Raw genomic sequence first — 15,358 nt, 5'->3', positions numbered from 1 at the left:
GTACTTTTTGTCTACAGATGCACATCTTGAGTGTTAATTGAAAGCTTTTTGAAGGAGCAGCACCGAAGTTGAATAGCTGGTATTTCAAAAACAAAACAAAAAAGCCACATTCTTATTCTAGAGACCTTTTCCAGTTCCTAAGTGGCATTGCCTTTCAATCTCCCTCTGATCTATCAAATCCCAGGGACTGAAGGTATGGGAGACAGTCCAGAAGTTAATGTTCTCACACATGGAAAATCAGCCCATGTGGATACTTCAGAACTAAGATGCTCCAATTAAAGAGGTGATAGACCTCTACCAGAAATAGACACTAGGTATTCTCAACAGAACCACAACACTGGAAAGGCGGCTATGTCACACAACTATTTGAAACTAAAATATGGCAGTTGGAAGCAAGACAAGAACAAGTCTGACTCAGGTAAGATTTCTTAGAGCCCTGCTTACAGAGGACTAGAACCTGCCAGGCCAACCAGGCAGGATGTGGGAAGGGGAGGCTGCACACTCCTGCTGCTTTAAAGATGGGATTTGGAGGGGCCGAGTCACTGTGACTCCCGCCAACTGCACAACTGCTCTCCTTACCTGCCTGTTCTCTCATTTTTAAAGGCAAATGAAGATGCTGCAACATAAGCAGTAAAAGATCGGGATAATGGAGACCTTGATGGTCAAAACTCTAGCTCATGAAGGAATCCTGAGCATTGCCTCAATCCTTTCTCGCAGATAAGAAATCAAGACCTGGACTGAGCCCTCCCTATAATGTCCTACCTGGGCCCACAACAGACATTGTCATGAATAGGACCCCGTGGGTCAGAGACCCGTAGATAACCTCAGGAAAGCCCAATGATGAGACTGAGGCAACATCTGAAAACTGGCCTGAAGCCCTCCTGATACCAGCTGAGAAATCTAAATCAAAACTACATGAGGTATCATCTTCCACCTGTCAAAATGGCCATCATCAAAGTCGACAAATAAAAACTGCTGGAGAGGGTGTGGAGAAAACAGAACCTTCTTACACTGTTGGTGGGAATGTAAACTGGTGCAGCCACTATGGAAAACAGTATGGAGTTTCCTCAAAAATATGAGTTAGCAAAAGATCACATCAGGACTACTTGGGTAAATCTGGAGTGTCTTTCAACAGACCACTTTGTTTTAGGGTCGAGAAGGTGGGGAGGGAAGTCTCTCACGGCACTATCAGGACTCTTGTGCAGCAGTTCAGGGTTTCTCTCTGGTGAACAACTTATCCCAGAATGAGCACCCTCACGGCCATCACAAAGTGTTTTGCTGCAACTCAACAACTGCAAGCTCACTTGTTGGAACTAGACTGCTAGTTAGTAGAAGCCCTAAAACTAACTTGCCTTTGGACTTGGCATATTTCAGCCATAGCAAACCTCTCCACATCCTTAGCAAATTAACACCATCAAATTACCCCTGATCTAATAAATACTTTTGAGTTACATAATCCCTCTTCCCAACATTTGGTTTGTATTTCTATTACTGCCCTTATGTTAGGGTTTATGACCTGTCTCCCCTATTAAATATCAAGTTCCTTTAGAGGAGGTACGTGTCACATTAGCCTCGATACCTCCAGAGCTTATCATAATGTTTGGTGCATGGTAGGCAATTAGGTACTTGTTGAATGAATTATGCAGATTTTAAATATTTCTTATCTGCTATTTGGGGGAGGGGGGACCTAGTCTCTCATTCAACACCTAAAAACAGGAGAGCAGTAAGACTAAAACTTAAAGGTAGGTTTTCTTCAGCTTACTTTTTAAAAATAAACATGTAAAATGCTATTTGATAAAAAAAAAAAATTTACTCTTCTAGTTAGTAAGTAAAGAATACAAGAATAGCATTTGAAGACTGTGTAAAAGATTGAGAAAAACACTAGGACCCCAAGAACTTAATGGGCAAGGGACATGAAGAAATAATTCACTGAAATTAAAAACACATGGCATAAAAAAAACTTTCCATTCACACTAGACATTATTTACCTAGTAAAAAAAAATACTTATTAAAATAGTGAAGTTTTAACCAAATGGTAATTCAGAAATGATGATATGAAGTAAAAAGGCACTTGTACACTCAGGTATTAGAGGAATATAAACACAGCTACATGGAGGAAGAACTTTCAGTCACCCTCAAGGTATACATGTTAAGACTCCATGTGTATACACACAAATATATATGCATGTACATAAACTAAGTCTTTATGCTTTTCTAAAAATATGTATTCCAAGGAATGAGAATGTTCATTAGAATTTGTACAGTATGACTTAGAAGTTAGCATAAGTCTACCACTTGCTAATGATCTTCAGCAAATAATTTTCTGGACTCAGTTTCCTCATCAGTAAAATGGTGATTTAAAAAAAAGAAAAAAAATCATACCTACCTTAGAAGGTTGGTGTAAAAATTAAATGAGAAAATACAGTAGCGTTTAGAACAGTGCCTGTCATACAGGGCGCTCAACAAATGTTAAATGTTAGCATTCCATACCTGGAAACAGCCTAATGTTTAATAATAAAAGAATGTTTAAAAAGATAATGGTAAATCAATACAACAGCTATCATACAATCATTAAAATGTTGCTCCTGAAATCATACAATTACTAAAAAGTTGCTCTTAAAGTGTTTTTACTAATGATGGGGAAATGCTTATATTAAGTAAAAAAGTATAATATACAGATATATAGTATGATTTCAATTATGTAAAGTATGTATCAATATATAGAAAATGATCTAGTAGAAAACATGCCAAAATATTAAAAGGATTACTTTAGGCAGTGGAATTTGACCTGCTTGGTTGTTTTTCTTCTCCATACTTTTCTATCATGAATCATTTTTTATAAGTAACAACTTTTAAAATCAGGAAAATACCATAGTTTTTATAAGCTTAAAATAAGGTTACAAATAGGTTAAGTTCAAAAATTTATACTAACATCCAACTCTTCATGTGTAAATGATGTGATATGCAATTATTGTGGCTTTCCAAAACTCAATTATCTTTTGAATTTACGAATATGGAGCATTGTACTAATGCAAAGTAAATAGTACAAGCAACATGGAGCAGCAACAAGTATTCCTTGGTTGAATCTGTTTATAAAACGTGTATGAAATCTAGCACAAACAATGCATTCTCTGACTTAAGGCAGCCCACATTCTACTTAGGTTGGCCTGTCCCACTCCCAATCACAAGTTCTAGCATCCAGGTGTTTCTGATCCAGAATCCCTGGTAGCCCTGAACAAGTGGGGGCCTTGCTGGGCGTTCCTAGAGCCCTTCCTCCTCCCAGCCCCACTCCACACTCTGTAGCTTTTACCTTTTCTATCCATCAAACTGAAAAGTTCTCATTCCTTCTGCAGTTTCCAAAGGGAAGAACTTCTGCCTGGGTGTAAGAAGAAGAAAGAAGATATTCCCTTCATTCTGAAGAAACTTTTCAGTACGCTTTTCAATTCTTTACGCAGTTTTTCCCCTTCCTCAACAGCTTTCAGGCCTATGTTCCTCAACCCTTGACCTTTCAGGTTAACTTACCTTATAATTAGTCCAAAACACTATGTCCATTTCAGTCAAATTATTTAACTTATACCACTGTCTACTAAATATATAAATATCTGTATATATAAAAATCACTCAAGACCTTAACAGTTTTAACAACTGCATTAAAGTATGCAAAGTTTACAGGAGTTGTTGGGAAACTGTTCATATTCTAACTAAAGTACTTCTTTGGAGTAAATCTCAAATGCTGATTGTTTAATCAGCATTTTCGTCTAAACAGGACTGAGTTGCATATTACCAGTTACAGCCATAAAGCTGAAAAACCATCTAGTTAACATGCACCAAACATCTACCCACACTGCATTAACCCGATCATTTTGACTGAATTTTTAAAAGAATTTGTTTAAGCAGAAACTCCTCAGATACTAATGTACTTTGTTGCTCCATGTGACAATCTTCATGGTAAAAGTTACCTTTATCATATGCTATCATTTTAACAAACTTTACAAATTAATACAACACAATCTAAATGCACCATAAATTTATATTTGTTAATCTTGATATTAGAACATTTAAACATTTCAAACTACATAAAAATATGACAAACAATATAAAATAGAGAGAAATTTGTTGACAACTTGCTTTCAAAACATCACTATTTCTTATATTGCAATTAAGCAAGAAGACAGTTTACACAGCTCTCCAGAAAACATATAGTGTTCTTAGTGGAGTGTTATCAACAGAAGTCAGCACAGTCCCACACAATAATGTCTGAGATTTATTATCTTTTCCACAGTACAAGTTTTTCACAAACCATAAATCCTTTGCAGTTATTAAGTCTGTAAACAAGTGCCTGAATTCCCACATTCCCCCACCTCAGTATATGCTTGTGAATGTTTTAAGTCCGTCAATCAAGTTTTTTAACTCTACTTGTGTAAGGAATTAAAAGCCTTCTCTCTTTAAATTATTTATATTTTATCATACAGCCTGCAATGCAGAAAAATCACAGTGAAAGCCCTGGGATAAACAAAACAACATGATCTTTACAGCAGGACTTGAAACTTACAATGATAAATGCATTTAAAGAAGCATCCCATAATAAAAGCACGGGTTTTCATTTCCAGAAATCAAGTCAATTAGAAATTCTAGGTTCTACTTAAAAACCCATTTTGATCTAAAAATGAAAACAGTCCCCTATCCATAGTCATTTTATAAACTCTATACAGTTTCACTTGCAGGGATTTTTTTCCAGTCTGGAAAACAGTAGTGCAATTAATTTTACTCCTTTAAAGTTATTTCAGTCCAGGATGTAAATAGCTCTGTGGAAAGATAAGAAGATGCTCTGGTAAACGAGAAACTTTTGCAAGCCCATGCTGGCTTACTAGTCCATTAAAGCTTGTAAGTCCATAGTGGCTTTCAACAAAATGTTGTATATACATCACTAATAACAAAGCAGAAATAAATAGGCAAAAACGACTGTAAACTGTCTCATCTCTTAATGATTTTTCAGTAATAACTGGCTTGACAAATTGATTATATAGTCATTTAAATAAGCAGACAGTAGACAGTTGCCCTTAAGGACATTCCACTATGGCATCCAGTCTGGAAAGCCTCAACGGAGTTACATTCCTAAACTTAAAACAAAAAAAGGGGAAGTGAGGATGGGAGATAAAAGTTTAAAGATGTCAAAGATGTGAATGGAATTCCACCAAGTCAGCCAAGCCAGTTCACTTAGATTTCTTCTTAAAAAGGCTTTTAATTTTTGATGGCTTTTTGCTTTTCTCTCCATTATGGCAAAGGTCATGTGGGATGCTGCTTATCCTGGCAACACTTGGGGCTTCCTGCACTGGCTTGCTGTCGTTTCCCGCAGAGGAACACGACGTGTGGCGAGGTTTAGGCACGGGAATGCCACTGGAGAGCTGGTTCATGCTGCACGATTTTTCCAGGATGCCATTGTACACTTTGCTGGCAGGACTGAAGATCATGCTCTTAGTTTCTGTCAGGCCCACGCAATCAGGAGAACCCCGCGAGATGTCTGCAGTTATGGGCGAATCTCCTCGCGATGAATCCTCTAGAGAAAGCTCATCTCTTGATATTTTTCGAGGAGACAACGTTTGGTATATCTCAAGGCTTGAAGGAGGAGACTGTTTCCTTCCAATGGAAGAATTTAAGGAGTCACATTCTGAAGCTGTGTCTGGCACTTCCCTGGATGAGAGAGAGGCAAAGGTAAAATTCTGTCAGTATGTTCCTAAGGGTACCAGCAGATGTTCCAATGAATCCTAACCAAAACAACTTCCATAGTTTAAGCTATCCTTCTGGACACATTTCAACAAAATTAGAAAACTGATACTCTAAATAATATACTTATCAAAATTCAATGTTTAATTTTTAACATAAACTATGGTAAACAATCTAGAAAACATTATAACTGAAGTTACAACTCCTTCAATTGTTAGAGAAATGAAAACGTTTAATTTTTACGGACTTTTATCATTTAGCTACTTTTGTGTTTCCATACTGAAAACTTTTCTTATGAAATCATATATTTGACGTACAGTTGAAAAGACAAATTATAGTCACTGCCTCTCCCTTTATTTTTTAGTCATTAAATTGACTGAATATAGCTTCCTAAGGAAGAAAGAAAAGAATATACTAAGCTAAAGTATAACCTCTCCCAAGTTTAAAAAAGAAGGGAAGAGAGCTGAGGTACATCGGGGTAGGGAGTGGATGGCAGGTGAAAGGCAATGATACAGTGCTATTTAATAAATTCTCACTTTATTCCTCTGTGATTTCCCTCAGTTTCTCCTTAGTTGAAAGAGAAATAAAGAAGACTAGGAAAATAAAGTGTACAACCCCAAAGCCCACATACAGTAAATGCTATCAGCTATTCCCTCCAAATAAGCCTCAAACCTACCTCCTTCTGCCAGCCCCGCTGCCACTGTCCTTCTCCTGCCCTGCCTCAAGGACTGCAGTCGCTTCCTGGCCTCCATTCCTGCTCTTTCCTCTCGGTGACTTCTCTGAACAGCCCTTAAAGTGGTTTTTAAAAACTCAACCAGAGCACATCATTCCTTTGCTCAAGAAACTTTCCAATGCTTCCTCACTCGCTTAGGCTAGAATCCAGAGTCCTTGCCAAAGTCCTCTAAGACCGGGACGGTCAGGCCTTCGGCTGTCCCTCCGGCGGCACGCCGTACCCTTCTCAGCCTCGGCCCGGCTCCTGCCACATGCCGATCTTGTGACTCCCTCCAGGCTGCTGCTCTTCCTGTTCCCTCTGCCTCATCTTTCTCCGCTCTTTTTCTCTGCATGGCTTACTTCTCCCTGTCATTCACATCACTGCTCAAATGTTCCCTCCCCAGAGATGTCTCCCCATTCACCCTATACAAAGCCACTTTCTCTCTCCTTTTACCTGTCTTTGTTTAGCTTCCCAGAACTTATCACTACCTAAAATACTTTATATTAACTTGTTTACAGTCAGTTTCCTCAGAAGAAAAGAGACTGAATGAAGACAGGGAGTCTTACTAACTTGTTTTTTCCTGGAATTGTGACAAGCTAATGGGGACATTTAATAAATAAGGGAGGAAAGGAGGGAAGAATAGGGATCATGTTATATTCATTTCCGTATGTACCATCCAGGTGAGATGAACAGCACTCACTCTATGAAAGGAATGACTACAAAATGGAAAGTACAGTCAAGGTAGGATCAGAGTAAAAAAAGTAACTGGCAAAAGAAATTAGGTGAGAGAAGGAAAAGAACTGAAGACAGAAAGGCAGGAACACATATGATCATAATCCACCAGCTGGAACTAGGCCAGGACCTTGTCTCACCTGTCTTGGCAGCTCAAGTTTTTAGCAAGTATACAACACACAGCAAGGACTAAATTCACATTTACAGACTGAATGAAGTAAATCATCTCTCACCTTGGAAGACCTATGATTACTATCATGATTCACATTATGAGATGCATGTTTATGGCTTCTGACATATATCTTAATATCATACTTTAGATACATATTAGATTGCTAAATGTATTTAGTCTTTCTATGAACTTTACACATACATGTATGTGCAGATTGTCTATTACACCACAAGGTCTCAGAAGGCAGAAAATCTCCTGGGAAAATAAGAGATTTTTTTTTTCAGATTTTTTTTTTTTTCATTTATTTTTATTAGTTGGAGGCTAATTACTTTACAATATTGTAGTGGGTTTTGTCATACATTGACATGAATCAGCTATGGATTTACATGTATTCCCCATCCCGATCCCCTCTCCCACCTCCCTCTCTACCCAATCCCTCTGGGTCTTCCCAGTGCACCAGGCCCGAGCACTTGTCTCATGCATCCAACCTGGGCTGGTGATCTGTTTCACTATAGATAATATACATGTTTCAATGCTGTTCTCTCGAAACATCCCACCCTCGCCTTCTCCCACAGAGTCCAAAAGTCTGTTCTGTACATCTGTGTCTCGAAAATAAGAGATTTAAATGATGCTTTCATTTTATACAGTTACATGTACTACATACTTTTTCAAAAGCTTTTACAACTTGATAATGGATAGTGCTAACAGGGGGCAAGAGGCAGTTCAGACAGGAAGAAATGACTCAGAAATCAATCACTGGTAAGGACTTTTCTGCAAGGCTTCTTTCTGGAGTAGATTTCCATTAATCAAACAGCATATATATATATATATATATATATATATATATATCACCATTCCTAGAAGCTGTTCAGTTTCCCGAATCAGAAGCTGATTTAGTTAAAATTTTATGAATTTACTCTTTATTCTGTTATGTAGTTTGGCTGCTTTGTGTATGAAATTCTAAACTAGGTTAAAAATATTCCAAAGTCTAGTTTCTAAAATCTAAATAATGTGTAAAAAGAATACTGGTCTAAGTTAGGAAACCTAGATTCCTGTCCTGGTCCTGCCATTAATTAGCTGTACAGCCTTGAACAAATCACTTATTCCGATCTCAATTTTCCTGTCAAAGTAAGAGAATTTTATTAACTTCTAGTATTTCTTCTAGTTCTCACATCCTAATTTCAAAACAATAATAACCTGAAGTGTTGCTTCTTCTGTATAACTTAGTCAGATTTGGAATATAGGTCCAGTTCACCTTAAAATCTCCCATTTTTTTCTACAACATATATTCTTTGGAATGTTGAACTTAACTGTATATACAATTTATGTCATTTTTCTACCTTTTTTTCTCCATATTGATATGTAGTTGAATTTATGTAAGTTTAATGCATGTATAACAAGACTTAAAGTAAGGTTTAAATGAGTGTGTACATGTAGTAATGTGTAGAACATAAAAGATCAGTAAATAGCAAATGCTTTATTTATTATCATTTTGTAAGGATTCTGGTGGTTCAACACTTAAAAGACTAAAATAGAGAAGAGGACGTTTTCTGAATCTAAATTCTTCTCATATTTATCAGCGAGCTGTGAATTTCTGACAGTGCTCTTTGAAACAAGGACTGAACATTTCCATCACTGCAAAAAATTCTAGACAAGAATTTTAATTCTAGAGTTTTCCTACCAATTTCTGTAAGCCACACAGAATTAGTTTTGTCAGTAAAGCCATCTTACTGGTGACTACAGTTACACTGCAAAGGCTAGACCAAAAAAGCTAGCTATAAAGTATTAACCAAGCAAAGCTGCATCAAATTCTCAGTAGCAGTGAGGATACAAAACTTGTTCTATCTCCTTAGGAATATGCCATACTGATCACCTGCTAATCATACATTTTACTTCTACTGGTAAATAAAACAATGTTAAAAAAAAAACAAAACAATCACATGATAGAGAGCCACCGGGGCTCATGGAAAATGTCCAGCCCATTCCCTCTGGCTTTGTTTCTCTCAGGAGAGCAGTAAGAAGTCAGGCCACACAGCTATTAAGTGGCAGGATCAGAAACTATTAACAGTTTTCCTGTCACTTATTCCTCCTCCAAAAAAGGAATATGGTTTAGAAAGAGAAATCCCCAACAACACGAGGTCTCACTGGACTGGAACACACTGCCACTATATCCATTTATAGAAAGAAAAAAGGAGCTGTTGTGAATATAAGTTCCTCCTTTAAGTTCCTAAACCTTTAGCATCTGAAACTGCGTGCTTGCTACCAAGTACTAGCATGCAACAGAACAAATCATTAAGTGACAACAAATATTTTAAAACCTGAGTCATTCATATTTAATGTGTCTTTGTGCTCAAGTATACTGAGGTTCGTGCCTTTACAGTTTACATACAGAACTGTTCATTAGACAGGTTTATATTCTGAGACGTGAGTCAACTGTGTTCAATGGCCCCTGACAGTTATATCTCAAAATATCCTAGGTCTGCAGTGGGCAGATTTCTAAGATGGTTCCCCACTTCCCAGCCCTGGTACACACACATCTCCCAGTTAGTTATGAACACTACCACAGGCGCTGCTATGAAGGGATCTTGCAGGTACAATTAAGGACCAAATCTGTTCATCTTAATAGAGAGAGATTACTGTTCAGCTAAGCCTTTTAAAATTGAGTCTAGAGATCAGAGATAAAGGCAGGCAGAGATTCAAAGCAAAGGAGGCATAGAGGCCACACATAGATGGCAAGGAATAGCGGGCAGCCTTTGGAAACTGAGAGCACGCACAGAACCCAGCACCTCAGTCCTAGCACCACAGGAACCAAACTCGGCCACAACCAGGTGAACTTTGATGAGGCCCTGCAAGCTCCAGATAAGAACAAAGCCCAGCCAACACTTCGATTTTAGCCTTGTGAGACCTTGAGCAGAAAACCCAGCCACACCAAGCTTGGACTTCAGCATACAGAACTGACAGCTAATAAATGGGGTGTTGTTAGAAGCCACGAAGTCCGTGGTAATGTGTTATGCAGCAACAAAAACTTCATACCACACACCACTCCTACCCACCCACCTCCGTCCCCGCTCCTCCCACCCACCCAGCCAAGCACATACTGTACTTCATTCATTGCCAATACCATTGCTTTTCTGCAGAGAAGTAGATGGCCTCCTCCTCCTCTTCATTCCGATAAAGAGCAGGGCAGCTTGACACTGAGAGGATATCTGGATCAGGGGAAGGCAATGAGTGCGGCGTGTGCGGCGCGTGGTGGGGCTGCCGCGCGTGTGACGGGTGAGGAGCGTGTGCAGGAAGCTGGGCTCGCTGAGACTGCGGGGAGGACGGCATGATGCTACGGCGGGAGCGACACAAGCTGCTGCTTCTGGCCAGTGACGCGGCAGGTTTAGCCATGGTCCCTGAAAACCAAGCAGAAACAAAGGACAAGGCTCATAAAACCCAATGCTCCTTTCACGCACGCCGCACAGACACACTGGGGAGAACTGGCGGTCCTGTGGCCAGCGAATCCACCACCACTGCAGTGAGCAACTGTACACGTATTACCATCCTCTACCACCTACGATTCGCAGGAATGCTAAGAAGTAAAAAAAAAAAAATGTAACAAAAATAAAAACAGGTCTAAAAAATAAACAGAAGTGAACATAAACACTTGAGGTTTTAATATAATGACTGACATGACTAACCTAAAAGCTTAAATATTTACCTATGATAACAAATCCTAGTATTTAAAAACAACACAGCATAAAGACAGCACAACTTGTTTGAACACTGAGACATTTTAAATCAAGAATCATTAAATACTGTATATATAGTCTCACTACCTTTTAGGCAAAGGTTAGATAAAAACTTGTTTCTTAAACACTGACTATTGTGGAACTAACCAGAAGTCTTAGATTACCTTCTTTCTATCTGCTCCAAGGCTCAGTCCAGACCTATGCTGATTGTAGACAAACTTCCCCTACATGCTTAAATCTTCAATGAATGGGAACCTCATTTCTTTGTCTTAATGGAAACAAACTCTCCTAAGAACACCCTGCTCAAGCTGAAGCTATTCATTCTTACACAACTCCTATCTGTAGCATCAGGACATCACACTGATGGCCTTCTCATTCCCCAATATTGTCTGTAAACTCTCACTCCTTTTATAAAAACGTGGTTTTTTCACTGCTCACACTAGTAAGCTCACACATGAATTTCTTACCTCCACTTCACTAGGCACTTGCTGTTCAGTCATTCTCTTCCCAGTTCATCCAACCGCTCATCAACTTGACCCATCTCATCCGTAAGACCATCACCTTAACCAATCATGGTTCTCATCTCTTCTCACCAGACATTCACCTCTATTCTACTCTACCACCCATTCTCATGCCTTGGTCTTACTATTATTCAAAACTCCATTTCTGAAATAGTAAGTTTAAGATATCAGATAATCTAGACTGGTCACATTTCGACCTTTCGAGCCCTCACACGTTCTACTCCTTCCACTACCTGTCCCATTCTCGACCCTCAGCTCCATGACCCTATTCTACGGACTGTCCCTTCTGCTGCCTTTAATCTTCATCTTCTCATCTTCCATTTCCCATCAGCACTTAAAAATAAAAGTTGAAAAAACAAACCTGAGGAACAGATAAACCGTAACAGTGACAACAAAACCTCTACCCTCAGGCTGTTTTCGGCTGACATCTCTTTCTTTTTATGTAAATGATTAGTGTTGCTTTCTGCTGTACTTTATCTTCACTCACTCAGGAAAGAAATGGTAAAGTGCTTCCATATGATTTCGCCACAACTATTGTTAACAAAGTTACGATAAACTTCCTCACTGCTAAGTTCAGTGAGTATCTCCATCCTTTCTTATCATTGAATGAGCACATGACGTTATTAGTTTGTCCTTTCCTCGACTTCTCCAACCATCTTCTTACCTCTTCCTTCACTCACCGCTTCAAGGTTCTATTCTAGGCCTTGTTCCATTCTTGTTCCACTTTTCCTTCTCAACAAATTTCATCCACTCCCATTACTTCAACTATCCTTTGCAAAGTCAAGAGAAGTCCAAATCTGTGACTCCTGCTTTCATCTTTTTTCTAAACTCCGGAACTTCACATTCACCTGCCTAATGGACATTTAAGTATTCCACAGATGTCCATACTGAATTCAACATTTTCCTTCCAAACACACTCCTCCTTCTATGTTCTTTACCTTGGTTAAAAAGGAAAAAAAAAAAAAAAAAGAGCCATCACACCTCACCTGGTTATATGAATTGGACACACCAGATATTCTTGACTCTTCTTCCTTCATCATAATCTACATCTGCTGCTGCTAAGTCACGTCAGTCGTGTCCGACTCTGTGCGACCTACCAGGCTCCCCCTCCCCCGTCCATGGGATTTTTCCAGGCAAGAGGACTGGAGTGGGCTGCCAGTGCCTCCTCCATAATCTACATCTAGTTAATCATAAAGTGTTTCCAATTCTACCTCCTCAATGTCTCTCACATCGGTCCACTCCCCCCTCCACCACCACTGCATTATGCTGAACTACTGTACCAGACTAATAACCGATCTTTCTCCTCCAACTAAGTCTTCATGCAGCAGCCTACACAATCTCTTTATGACGGAAAAGGAATTTGACATTTTATTGCCTAGAACACTTGATTCCCATTAATTCTAGGATTAGGATAAAGCCAAACACCTTAACATGGCTTAGAATGCTCTATTTATCTAGCCTCTAATTTGGAACTGGGGTCCCTCTTCTCTGTTATGAGAATACTAGGAAAAAGATACTCACTTCACACTCTCATTCCTCATCTCATCTCTCCCTTGACCTCCTATTTCAGGTTTTTGCTTAAAAAGCAGCTCCTCCAGGAGCTCTCCTGGCCCCTCCAAACCTAAGGTCAGCATTTCCCCCTCGTGCTCACATGGCAATACCACAGTCTATTTCCGCAGCATGAAGCTTTTCTCATTGCATTGCTCTTGCTGGTCTCCCATCAGACCGCATGTTTCATGAAGGAAGTTAACTGTGTAAAACATTCAGCACGGCATCGCAACAACGAGCACAGAGCCAGGCAAAAAAGCAGACACACAGTAAGTATGTACTGAGTGAATCAGTAAACTGAATGAATTCAGAGAGTGAATCAATGAACAACTCAAACAGAAACAGCCAATGAAGTATCTTGATGGACTAAAAAAAAAAAAAAAAGGAGGTGAAACTGAAGGGAATATATTCATAATATCTGACTACCTCCATAATGGACGACCTCCATACAAGGCTTTTTTGAAGCACAAATTATACCATATAAAAACACTTATAATTTAGTAGGCCAACAGTTAGAATTTTACTTACCTATGATTCATATATTACAGAACTAGAAGATTTCCAATATCGGAATCTTCCAAAGTCTAATATCACTTCACCAAAGAAGAACTAAACATCCTACAAATACTAAAGGAATGTATCCAGGCTGACACAGATAATTAAGTTCTACAACTCTTAGCATATGATGCAGCCATTCTCATCAGCCACTGGTTATTTGGTATATACAGTAAAATGTAGCCACATTCAGCCATGACTAGGAGTGATGAGAAAGACTGAGAAGAATTAGGATTCCCTGCTTGCAAAAAATGAGTCTTACTCACAAATATGGAAAGATATGTCGCTAAGAAGGATTAAGAAAAAAATTAAATATATTCTAAGTAATCCAATAAAGAATATAACAAAGATAAGAACCAGTACATGGGTCACATATGGAATTGTTTACAACTCTACAATTCTTTTGAAAAATTTTCTTCTCACATATGTTGTCATCTCTTTCACCTAAAGAAATGTACAAATCCTTCCATTAGAGGTATAGTTGAGGGTCCTTCTTCCTTGTGGCTTAATGAGGTTTATAGAGGGCTGCACTCAGTTATAACACCATAAAACTCAAGTAGGATTAAAAAGCAGTTCATTTTGACCTTGGGTAACAAACTCTTCTCTACATAGGTGAGTATGTTTAATAATATCTCCAGGCAATTATTAATTCTCAATGAAAGTCTACAGCTATCCCATCCTGTGATTTATCAGAGTAGTTAAGTGAAACACTATAAGTTTACTATACAGAAATTTATTTCTGAGATAATTTTTCATTCTAGTATCAGTAGTTACATACAGAAGCACAGTGGTTTAATATGATGCTATTCTGCAAACTGTTATGTCCTTATGACAAAGAAGGTAAGATTCTGTTTTGAATAAGGGGGTCCCCCTACCACCAACAACCAAAAATCATAAGTCATTGGACGTCTGGTTCTAGCAATATGGCAGTCAAAGATAACCTGACCACCATTCCCAACCTCTCAGCCCCCAATCACACATTTTAAATATCCTCAAATACTTCAATATGTGGAATAAAATAAAACAATAGTTTTAAGTGCATAGCTGAGTTTGAAAGGAGAGAAAATTCTCAGATGCCAAACAGAAAGACTAAAGCCAGAGCCGATAGGCTTGTGAGTGACGTGGGAACTGCTGTGGGAGCGGCTCAGTCTCAGTAATTTAAGGGTTTGGGTATTAATTTGGGGCTATAAATGACGGCTAGAGCCCACATAAGGGGAGGAAAAGGAATCCAGAGTGAGTGTTCTGGATAAAAGCCTGGTCCTCGAAGGGCCATCACCCTCCTCAATGGGAGGGTGTATTGGAAAAAAAATCTGACCAATGAACAAAGGAACTTCCTTCAATGCATGTTCTGTCGACATAGGAATCTAAAAAGGTTCTTGTGAAAACATCAGTACTCTGGGTGTTCAATACTCAAACTCAGTACAAGCTAACTCATATTACCCTGGAGATCAAGTTTTCACTACTACAAAAGTCTGTGAAACTCAAATTCAAGAAGTTAACCAAAAAAGAAAAGGATGGTCCTGAGTAGGTGAAGCCCTTGAAACTACTGCCAGAGCAAAAGAAATTCTATTGAGGAGCTCCTCACAAAGTGTTTCCCAGGAGCAAGAAAAAAAAGCAAATCCTTTTAAGATAGTTCAGTAAAACACTTTAAAACAGGAGAAGC

The 15,358-nt window shown here is 38.7% G+C and overlaps 1 protein-coding gene across 2 annotated transcripts in view; it reads right to left on the bottom strand.

Annotated features, from left to right (window-relative positions):
* Nucleotides 1-4,012: 4,012 nt before the first annotated feature.
* STIM2 (stromal interaction molecule 2) overlaps nucleotides 4,013-15,358 on the bottom strand; it is a 166,606-nt gene continuing 155,260 nt past the window's right edge. For both annotated transcript variants that reach the window (XM_043870921.1, XM_043870922.1), the window contains 2 exons: nucleotides 10,462-10,735; nucleotides 4,013-5,691 (listed from right to left, as the gene is read on the bottom strand). In XM_043870921.1, the coding sequence (XP_043726856.1) occupies nucleotides 5,214-5,691; nucleotides 10,462-10,735 (752 nt within the window). In that variant the 3' untranslated portion in view covers nucleotides 4,013-5,213. The remainder of the gene's footprint in view (nucleotides 5,692-10,461; nucleotides 10,736-15,358) is intronic.

This window comes from Cervus elaphus, chromosome 17 (genome assembly GCF_910594005.1).
Source record: "Cervus elaphus chromosome 17, mCerEla1.1, whole genome shotgun sequence".
Lineage (NCBI taxonomy): Eukaryota > Metazoa > Chordata > Mammalia > Artiodactyla > Cervidae > Cervus > Cervus elaphus.
The sequence above is the reverse complement of the archived record's forward strand: the minus strand, read 5'-3'. Positions and strand labels throughout refer to the sequence as shown.